Source organism: Suncus etruscus, chromosome 14 (genome assembly GCF_024139225.1).
Source record: "Suncus etruscus isolate mSunEtr1 chromosome 14, mSunEtr1.pri.cur, whole genome shotgun sequence".
In the NCBI taxonomy this organism is placed as follows: domain Eukaryota; kingdom Metazoa; phylum Chordata; class Mammalia; order Eulipotyphla; family Soricidae; genus Suncus; species Suncus etruscus.
Genome location: NC_064861.1, coordinates 2,483,010 through 2,494,558, shown reverse-complemented (window position 1 = coordinate 2,494,558; position 11,549 = coordinate 2,483,010). Strand labels below are relative to the sequence as shown.

General features: G+C 45.2%; 1 protein-coding gene across 1 annotated transcript in view; it reads left to right on the top strand.

The window, feature by feature from the left end:
• Positions 1–774: 774 nt before the first annotated feature.
• The window catches only part of LOC126027548 (sodium/hydrogen exchanger 9B1-like), a 30,463-nt gene continuing 19,688 nt past the window's right edge, over positions 775–11,549 (top strand). The window contains exon 1 of the mRNA XM_049786534.1: positions 775–967. Coding sequence (XP_049642491.1) covers positions 775–967 — 193 coding nt within the window. The remainder of the gene's footprint in view (positions 968–11,549) is intronic.

Sequence of the window (11,549 nt, the reverse complement as noted above, 5' to 3'; positions counted from 1 at the left end):
TGCAGTTCCTGGGGACTCTGCCCACACCGCCCTTTCTGAGACTGTAGAGAAGTATCTGCAGGGACCAGACGACTTGGGAAGTAGCATCAGCCACCATTATTTTCTTAGCACTGGTGAAAGAGCCAGGTTGTTTCCCTACCAAGAAAATCAGTGTTTTGTTTTGTTTTGTTTTTTTAAACCTGCAGCGGGAAGAGATGAGAACCAGCATTTGTCCATAAAATGAACTTTCCCCATCGAGGACTGACACCTCTGCATATGTTTGCTGAGCACCAATCGGAGCTTTCATTGGGTGGCACAGTGGCACAGCGTTGGGTTGCACAGAACCACCAAGACTGGAGTTTCCGAAGCCGCGGGGTTCACATCCTCTTCCTATTTCTCAGAAGTGCCTGGATTAGAATCAGACTGGAAACGGATCAGGGCCATTGTAATGGGCTAGAACACAGAGGTACATAACCTGGTGGGAAGTAATGAGAGGTACTCACACAGAGAAGCAAAATCTGTCACAATTACCCAGACCCTTTTACTGCTTGACAATGCGTTTTTTATTCATATGGCCGTCACAGAGACTTTCTCACAAAACCAGGGGAGTTAAAGAACCTCTTGAGTCACCCACATCCCCTCTGCTTTAGCAATATAATAACAGAACGTGCTTCTAGTAAAAGGAAATTCAAAGGCCACCACGGTAGTGCCGTGGGGAAGGTGTTTTCTTTGCAGGTGGCATCCCAGCTAGTTCCCTGAGCCCCTCCAGGAGTGATCTCTGAGTGCAGAGTCAAGATGCCAGTGTCCGAGACCTCCTTCCAGTCGCTAGTGGAGAATCAGCAGGAAGATGACCAGAAGGCGGGCATGACGTCCTCCTTCCACACAGCAAACATGCTTGTATGGCAGCGTCACTTCCTCTGGACTCACTCCTGGTGGCAATGTCCGGAGTCATACTGGGTGCTGTCCACACTCCAGATTGACATCTTTGGTTGATTGTCACTGACCCGTCATCGGTTACAGTGATTCAGAGAGGACAGCCTTACCCTTGGTGCACCTCCCGAAGTTCCAGGCCCCAGTGTCACCCCGTGATGTTGGGCAGCTTCTTCTCTTCTGATCTTATTTATTCACTTGAGCCACCTGCTGCCTTGCCTATGAGAACCACCTGATCAGTATCCCATTTGCCACCTGGTTTTCTTCAGCCCTGTCACCTGATCTCCACCCCAGCTTGTTGCACAAGACAGAATCGCATGTTTCCTGAAAGCTGAGTGGCCCCAGAGTGCCCCGCTGTTTCCATGCCTGGCTGTCTTGTGTCTCTTAAGCAGAGACAGTCTGAGGGCATTGAACTCTCTTACCCCATGCTCTGAGTGTGTCAGTGCCTGTGCAGGCTCAGCACAGTCTTTCAAGCTCTTCCAAGTGATTTTGATGATTTTAAAGTGTTTGGGGGGGCTGCTTTGACTACAAAGGCAGACAAAGCTGAAATGAATTTTTTGTTTTTGTTTTTTGGGCCACACCCATTTGACGCTCAGGGGTTACTCCTGGCTATGCGCTCAGAAATCGCCCCTGGCTTGGGGGCACCATATGGGACTCCGGGGGATCGAACCGTGGTCCATCCTACGCTAGCGCTTGCAAGGCAGACACCTTACCTCTAGCGCCACCTTGCCGGCCCCTGCTGAAATGAATTTATGACAAAAAATTATTTAAAAAATATGGGGGCCGGAGAGATAGCATGGAGGTAAGGCATTTGCCTTGCATGCAGAAGGACAGTGGTTCAAATCCTGGTATCCCATATGGTCCCCCGTGCCTGCCGGGGGCAATTTCTGAGTGCAGAGCCAGGAGTAACCCCTGAGCAAAGCTGGGTGTGACCCCAAAAAAGAAAAAAAATTATTTAAAAAATGTGATCATGGGGCCAAAGCTATGGCTGTGCTATGGCACAGGGGGAGGGGCAGGGGGTGTTTGCCTTGCACATGGCCAACCAATGTTCCATCCTCGGCATTCCATATGGTCCCCCGAGCCTACTATGAGTGAGTGATTCCTGTGTGCAAAGTGAAGAGTAACCCCTGAGCATTGCTAGGTGTGGCTCCCCTCCCCCAAAAAAGTGTGATGGCATGTAAGCAGGTTTGTTTTTGAGTTTTACCATCATTTTTTCCTTTCATGCTTCTCTTAACTGTCAGCATGAAGAACATGGCCACAGAGAGTGACTTAGAGACAGCAACTGTGAGATCTGCTCCGACTGTGAGATCTGTTCCAGCTGTGAGATCTGTTCCAGATATGAGATCTGTTCCAGCTTCTAAGGTGAAGACTTGATCCCTGTCAGGGCAGGCAGGACAGAAACCTGTGCTATTTTTCTGGTCTGGAAGGGGCACAAGTAATTGACCTGCCAGGTCCACTGGTGATTTTCAGACCCCATGAAAATCAGTCAGAACCAAAATGTTATTTCTCAATTTTGCCTATTTGATGGCTAGGTCTAGATGAAAAGTGGAAAGTGCTCATTTTACAAGGATTGGTTTCTTATTGAATAGACTCCATGACCGGAATGAAAAGAATGATAAGTTGGGAAGGATGGGCTGCCCGCAGGTTATTTTGAAGCCAGACAGGAGGCTTTTTCTTGCCGTTTTTAAGCCACACCTGGCAGTGCTCAGGGGTTATTCCTGACTGCCCTCAGTAATCACTCCTGGCAAGTTTGGGGGACCATATGGATTTCTGGGGACCAAACCCAGGTCCGCAGCATGCAAGGCAAACACCTGCTGTGTTATCACTCTGGCCCAGACAGGAGAAGAACTGGAAATACAGTTTTGTATTTCTTGATGGAAAACACCATTTTTGATACCATGCGTGACAATTTAGCCTAATTTCAGGCTATCTGTTGAAGTACCTCTTCTCTTCACTGACATACAGAGTCAGCTGCAGAACTTCTCTTGGCCTAGTTTTAGTTGATAGCTATTGTGAGTAATTGCCATTTTTGTAAGTAGGGGACATATCCAGTATTGGTCAGGACCTCTGGAGCTGTACACAGCAGTGCCCAGGAGAGGTTAGAGTGCCATGCAGTGCCAGGCATAGATCTCATGGCCTGGCACAGGATAGGTCTGAGCTTCACCCCATGAACTATCTCCTCACCTCATATTAGTAGTGTTGTAAAATAAGAGGTTTTTCAGCCATATAGTCCAATTAATAAAATGGGGTCCAATTTATAAAATTTACAAAATTATTTATTAAAACTCATTATTCAAACAAACAAAAACATGGATTGACACCACTTTATCTATCTAAAAATATTTCATTATGGTCTGTCAAATGATTGTAAACTCTTTAAGCAAGAGCTGAGAATGAGGGGCCGGAGAGATAGCATGGAGGTAAAGCGTTTGCCTTTCATGCAGGAGGTCATCGGTTCGAATCCCGGCGTCCCATATGGTCCCCCGTGCCTGCCAGGAGCAATTTCTGAGCCTGGAGCCAGGAATAACCCCTGAGCATTGCCTGGTGTGACCCAAAAACCAAAAAAAAAAAAAAAAAAAAAAAAAAAAAGAGCTGAGAATGATTAGAGCCTATCTGTCAGTGGCCTGTCTGGCTTGACAGAATTCACCTGGATCCTTCCCTGGGCCCCACAACCCCCACAACACAGGCTGTTCTCAGAATATTTCATACGTGACATCCTCACTGCCATGAGACGATATCTCTCTCAGTATCTTAATTTGGATAACCTGGTAATCAGTAATGATAAGCATTTTTTTTCTTGGGCCTACATTTGCTTTTTTTTTTTTTTTTTTTTTTTTAGGTTTTTGGGCCACACCCGGTGGCCCTCAGGAGTTACTCCTGGCTCTGTACTCAGAAATTGCTCCTGGCAGGCTCAGGGGATCATGGGAGGCCGGGGATCAAACTTGAGTCTGTCCCAGGTTGGCCGCGTGCAAGGCAAACGCCCTACCACTGTGCTACAGCTCTGGCCCAACCCATTTGTCTTTCTTTTTCAGAGAAGTGTCTGTTCATTTTCTCTCCCCATTTTTTTGATAGACTGTATTTTTTGACTGATCTTTGTGAATACTAGATATAGAGTATATTGGTATTGATTGAGATGGTAACTAAGTCAGTACTGAGATTTTTTTTTTTTTTTTTTTTTTTTGGTTTTTGGGCCACACCCGGCGGTGCTCAGGGGTCACTCCTGGCTGTCTGCTCAGAAATAGCTCCTGGCAGACACAGGGGACCATATGGGACACCGGGATTCGAACCAACCACCTTAGATCCTGGATCGGCTGCTTGCAAGGCAAACACCCACCGCTGTGCTATCTCTCCAGGCCCAGTACTGAGATATTGACCCTTGGTTGTGTTCAGTGCAAATATTTTCTCTCACTCACTTGAGTATCTTTTAGTTTTGGGTCATATTTCTTTTGTCATGAAGAAACTTTTTAATTTGGTGGGGGCCCCATTGATTTTTATTTCTGTTGTTTTTGCCAACAAATCATCAACAAACATCATTGAAAACATTTCTGAGGTCCAAATCATGGAGCTTTCTGCCAACATTTTTTTGATGTATTTTATGGATTCTGATACCATTTCAAGATCTTTGATCCAGTTTGATTTGACTTTTTTTGTGGGGGGGGGGTCACCAGCACTCAGGAGCTACATATGGCTCTACGCTCAGAAATCACCCCTGGCAGGCTTGGGGGACCATATGGGATGCAGGGATTCGAACCACCTTCCTTCTGCATGCAAGGCAAACGCCTTACCACTATGCTATCTCTCCGGCCCCAATTGACTTTTTTTTCTTTGAATTGACTTTTGTGTAAGGGGTGAAGTATGACTCTGTAAAATAAATCCCCCATGTCATATTTCCAACCTCAGGTGAACTGGTCTTAAGTGATAAAATCAATATCCATATTGTGAAATCACCATCCAAGGAGTATTTTCAGCTCCAGGCAGATGGGTCTGAAGAAACAGGTTGGCCACAAAGAATTAATAAATCAAGCCAGTGAGGAGAAAGTCATGGAGTCAGTTTGGCTTCACACCTCATGGTGTCTCTGCACGCCAAGCCAGACTGACCTTTTTTTTATTCTCAGTACAAATTCAACCAGGTGGGGCCGGGCGGTGGCGCTAGAGGTAAGGTGCCTGCCTTACCTGCGCTAGCCTAGACGGACTGCGGTTCGATCCCCCGGCGTCCCATATGGTCCCCCAAGCCAGGAGCGACTTCTGAGCGCATAGCCAGGAGTAACCTCTGAGCGACACTGGGTGTGGCCCAAAAACCAAAAAAAAAAAAAAAACAAATTTAACCAGGTAGGAAAGGATGAAGTGAGATCTACCGTATTTTCCGGCGTATAAGACGACTGGGCTTATAAGACGACCCCCTAATTTTGCAGTTAAAACATAGGGTTAGGCCTATATTTGCTGTATCAGACAGAACGTTCCTGTACTGCAACTGTATGTACCACAATGAGCCAATCACAACAAGCAAAGGTTATACTGTATTAGACTTCCTCTCTGACTCTGGCCAATCTGAGCAGGCTTTGCATGCATAAAAAGCCTGCTTGAATTGGCTGAGTTAGAGAGGCGGTCTGAGCAGCCTGGCAGTGATTGGTGCAGGATCGAGTTGGAAAATTCGTTTTGTGGCAATATTCAGACAATTTTTGTTTAGCAGCATATTGAAACATTTTTCAGGATATACTTGGCGTATTAGATGACCCCCGATTTTCAGTTGACTTTTCTTTGTTTCAAAAGTCGTCTTATACGCTGGAAAATATGGTACATATACTTTTACATATCAAAAGGCTAGGTGAAAAGGAAAGAGGATGGGCCAGAGAGATAACATGGAGGTAGGGCATTTGCCTTGCATGCAGAAGGACGGTGATTTGAATCCCGGCATCCCATATGGTCCCCCGAGCCTGCCAGGAGCAATTTCTGAGCGTGGAGCCAGGAGGAACCCCTGAGCGCTGTCAGGTGTGACCCAAAAACCAAAAAACCAACCAAACAAAACAAAACAAAAATGAAAAGGAAAGAGGAAAATGAGGGAGCACCTTTGTTTTAAGTAAAGCTGGTGTCATCTAACGTGAGTCCAGCCTAATTTTTTCAACATGTGGTTCTCTAGTTTTTCTAGCATTTGTTGGAGAGGCTGTCTTTACTCCACTTGAAAATTAGTTGACTACTGATCTAGTGATTTGTCTTAGGGACTCAATTCTAACCCTTTAGTCAGAGTCTAACTTTAGTCCAGGACTAGGCTGTTTTGATCACTATAGATTTATGGTATCGCTCCAAGTTAGTAATGAGATTTCCCAGTGTTCTGCTTCTTAGTATGATTTTGGCTCTTTAGGGTGTTTCATAATTCCATCCAAATTTTGTGTGTGTGTGTGTGTGTGTGTGTGTGTGGTTTTTGGGTCACACCCGGCAGTGCTCGGGGTTATTTCTGGCTCCAGGCTCAGAAATTGGGGGACCATATGGGATGCCAGGATTCAAACCGATGACCTCCTGCATGAAAGGCAAACACCTTACCTCCATGCTATCTCTCCGGCCCCTCCATCCAAGCTTTTTTATTGACTACTGTAAGTCCTGACAAATGTCACCGGATTTATATAGGGATTGCATTGAATCTATATATAATCTAGATAGGATGGTCACTTTGGTAATATTGAATCCACGGATTCATTAACATGGACTGTTTTTCCATTACCTAAAGTCTTCAGTCTCTTCCTTAAATGACATAATTCTCATTGTATACATCTCTCACCTATCCTACGTACCTTGATTCCTAGGTACTAGATATCTTGGGGCACTATTTTGAATAAAATATATTCTACTTCTTTCTCTTCTAGTTGATTATTTGCTTATTGGAATGTGACCAATTTTTGTGTGTTGACTTTATAGCCAGTCACTTTGCTGTCTTGGTTTATTTATTTATTTATTTATTTATTTATTTATTTATTTATTTATTTATTTATTTTGGTTTTTTGGGGCCACACCCAGTAACGCTCAGGGGTTACTCCTGGCTATGTGCTCAGAAGTTGCTCCTGGCTTGGGGGACCATATGGGACACCGGGGGATCGAACCGCGGTCCGTCCAAGGCTAGTGCAGGCAAGGCAGGCACCTTACCTTTAGCGCCACCGCCCGGCCCCAGTTTATTTTTACTAGCTTTTTTGTGGACCCTTTAGGTATGTTTTCATTTTATCATCTGAAAATGGTCATAATTTCACTTCTTTTCCAATTTGGATCCCTTTGTTTTCTTCTTTTCTTGCCTGATTTCTGTTTCTAGGACTCATAATACTATATTAACAACAAGTGGAGACAGTGGCCAGCTTTGCCTCATGCTGATCTCAAAGGGAATGTTTTCAGTCTTTCACCACTGAGATTGCTACAGGTTGTGGGTTTGTTCTAGATGACTGTTAACTATCTTGAGAAGGTTACTCCTACCCCTATTTTATTGAGTGTTTTTTCTTTTTTCTATTTTTTTTTGTTTGTTTTTGGTTTTTGGGTCACACCCAGCGGTGCTCAGGGGTTACTCCTGGCTGTCTGCTCAGAAATAGCTCCTGGCAGGCACGGGGGACCATATGGGACACCGGGATTCGAACCAACCACCTTTGGTCCTGGATCTGCTGCTTGCAAGGCAAACGCGCTGTGCTATCTCTCCGGGCCCTTTTTTTTTTTTTTTTTTTTTTTTTTTTTTTTAAATCATGAGCCAATGAGTCTTGTTGAAAGCTTTCTCTGCATCAACTAAGAGACTAGGATTTTATCATAGATTTTATTGACGTGGTAGAGCAAATGATCAATAATCAAAACAATTGATTTGTATCTATTTATTAACAACACATTTGTTTGTTTTGCTTCAGAGCACCACATCTAGGAAGATTAGACTTAGTAAAACAAGTAAATCTCATGTTTCATCAGTCGGAAGTACAGAAAATTCAGAGACGGGAAAGGAGTCTCTTTGCCCCCACAGAAAATTGAATACATTCATCACAAATGGTAGGTGACATTAGCAGTGTGAATATGCATGGGAAGGGTTGGTCCTGATCAGCTCACCTGGACCAGGCGAGCAATTGCAGGACTGGCAAGGTGTGGACAAGGAGGGAATATTTCTCTGAACATTTAAAAATATTGACAACTATTTAGCAAGTAGGTATCAATGTCTTTCTGAGACTTGCTATGTAAAATTCTGAGAACAGCATTGGTTAAAGTTTTGGGGTTTTAGTTTTTGTGTATGTGTTTGTCTTTATTTTGGAGCACTTAACTTTTGACTCTGTACTCAGCTTGTGGGGAATATGTGGTGGGTGCTGGGGACAGAAAGAACCCAGGTCAGCCTCATGCAAGGCAAGTGCCCTACCTGCTTTGCTATCTCTTGGCCCCTAAAGATTGTGGGGTTTTGCTGTTTTGGGTTTTTATTTTTGTTTTTTGTTTTTTTTTTTTTGGCCACACCCGGTGGTGCTCAGGGAGTTACTCCTGGCTCTGCATTCAGAATTTGCTCCTGACAGGCTTGAGGGACCATATGGGGTGCCGGGAATTGAACCCGGGTCTGTCCAGGGTTGGCCTCATGCAAGGCAAATGCCTTACCGCTGTGCTTTCGCTCTGGCCCCTAAATATTATGGTGTTTTTTTGGTGGGGGGGGTCACCCGGCAGTGCTCAGGGGTTACTCCTGGCTCCTTGCTCTATGCTCAGAAATCGCTTCTGGCAGGCTCAGGGGACCATATGGGATGCCGGGATTCGAACCACCGACTTTCTGCATGCAAGGCAAATGCCTTACCTCCATGCTATCTCTCTGGTACCTAAAGATTATGTTTTAAATCTAAACTTTAACATTTCATTTTAAGCTACTTAGAAAAGACTTTCTATAACTGGTTGTGATAAAGTTCTTAATAAAATTAATTTTTAAGTGTTAAAACAGCTTTTCACTTGTAACTGATAATAGAACATTTGGTTTATTACTGACATTTTGGGGGGGGGGGTCCATGCCTCATGGTACTCGGGAAATATTCCTGGCTCTGCACTTCAGAATTACTCCTGGTAGGTTCAGGAGACCATAAGGAATGCCAGGATCGAACCTGAGTTGCCTACATATATGCAAGTCAAATGCTCTGCCCCACTCTACTCCAGCCCCAACCCTAACTTTTTAAACCATCTCATTATCACTCAATACTTATGAAAGACTTTTTTTAAATTTGGCCTTCTCTCATTATTTTTTCCGGTCTGGGGTCAAACCCGAGTCAATTGGTGCAAGGCAGGCACCCTATCTGCTATACTCTCTCTCCAGCCCCTATAAAATAGTTTTTATCTAGATATATCATATCACTAAACTTAAGTCACAGATTTTTTTACTTTAGAAGTTATTGTCTGGGCCGGGCGGTGGCGCTGGAGGTAAGGTGCCTGCGCTAGCCTAGGACGGACCGCGGTTCGATCCCCCGGTGTCCCATATGGTCCCCCAAGAAGCCAGGAGCAACTTCTGAGCGCATAGCCAGGAGTAACCCCTGAGCGTCACAGGGTGTGGCCCAAAAACCAAAAAAAAAAAAAAAAAAAGAAGTTATTGTCTGGGGCTGGGAAGGTGGCGCTAGAGGTAAGGTGTCTGCCTTGCAAGCGCTAGCCAAGGAAGGACCGTGGTTCAATCACCCGGTGTCCCATATGGTCCCCCCAAGCCAGAGGCGATTTCTGAGCACATAGCCAGGAGTAACCCCTGAGCGTCAAATGGGTGTGGCCCAAAAACCAAAAAAAAAAAAGAAGAAGAAAAAGTTATTGTCTGTACAGAACAAAACTCTGATGAAAAAGTAATTGAGGTCTAGAAATTTTACTCTTATTTTCTGCTTGGTAACTTTAGGCAGCATTCAGGGTATTCAGGGTTCTCTTCTGGCTCTGTGTTCTGGGATCACTTTGGTGAACTCCGGGGACCTTATGGGGTGCTGGGGGTTGCCTGGCTTAGCTCCATGTAAGGCAAGTGCTTTGCCTGCTAAACAACCACACTTCGGTTTGGTTTTGTTTTAGGGCCACACCTTGCACACTCAGGGATTACTCCGGGCTCTGCACTCGGAGGTCATTCCCAGCAGTTCTCAGGGGACCAAATGGGATGCCAGGGACTGAGCCCAGGTCAGCAGTGTGCATGGCGAACCCCCTCCCTGCTGTGCTGCACTCCAGCTCCACTTCTCTTTTTAATTTCTTTTTTATTTTTTCAGGAGACATGAAGTTTTATTCAACCTAGCTACCTAGGCTAACCTTTTAAGCAGCCTATTTATACAGCTGCCCTGCCATCTTAACGTGTTTCTTCTCCCTCCATCCTGCTTCTCTCTCCATCTCCCTTGCTGAATCCTTGAATCAACCCTCTTTTTAATTTCTTATTTTAGTGATTACCCTCAAGTTTGAATTTATATTTTACAGCTAATTCAATTCCACTTTCAAGGAATACTACTTAAGGGCAGATAATAACAGATACTTCTAATTTCCCCTGGTCTTTATGCCATTGCTATTAATTGATTTACTCGGACCTTAGCTATTGTCAGTGAATGTTTTGCCATTATTTTATTTAACAAACTATAGTTTGTTCACTTAATCAAGAGCCTGAAGTGTGGGCTTAGGGTATAGAGCAAGTGGCAAAGTGTTGTGGGGTGAGCACTTGCCTTGTCCGCAGGAGACTCAGGTTCATTTTGGCCACCTCATGGTCCCAGGTACTACTCTGACTGGCCTCTGAGTACCAAGCCAGGAGCACTAGCATCACTGGGTCTGGCCCCCAAACGGACAGAAAACAAAAACCTAAGTTCCATGGAGCTCATTTGTATGTGAGTTCTCAGAAGCAGTTTGTTTGCCATTTTGACATCAGCTGCTTTATCTTCGCCCTTTGGCCCGTAGAACATCTTCTCACATCAGCAGTGCCTAGGACACAGACCTAACTCTGCTCAGGGATTACTCCTGTTTTGTGCTCAGAGATTACTGCTAATTTTGTGGTTAGGACTTATTTTTGGTTCTATGTTCAGGACTTACTCCTAGCTCTGTATGCTTTTTTTTTTTAGTTTTTGGGCCACACCCGGTAACGCTCAGGGGTTATTCCTGGCTATGCACTCAGAAGTCGCTCCTGGCTTGGGGGACCATATGGGACGCCTGGGGATCAAACCGAGGTCCGTCCTAGGCTAGTGCAGGCAAGGCAGGCACCTTACCTCTAGCGCCACCACCCGGCCCCTAGCTCTGTATTCTTTAGGGCTTTTTTCCCATTGTTGTGCTCAGGGATTAATCCTAGGTCTATACTCGGGGCTTTTTCTTTTTTTTTTTTTTGGTTTTTGGGCCACACCCTGTGATGCTCAGGGGTTACTCCTGGCTATGCGCTCAGAAGTTGCTCCTGGCTTCTTGGGGGACCATATGGGACGCCGGGGGATCGAACCGTGGTCCGTCCTAGGCTAGCACAGGCACCTTACCTCCAGCGCCACCGCCCGGCCCCGGGGGCTTTTTCTTGACCCTTTGCTTGGGAATTACGCCTAGCTCTGTACTCAGGGCTTTTTCCTAGTTCTGTGCTCAGAGTAATCTCTGGCTCTGAGCTTGGGGACCACTCCTAATGTTTCTCAGGGAACATTCCTGGTGGTACTCAGGATCTTGAACTGGGACTAACTGTGTGCAAGGCAAACACCTAA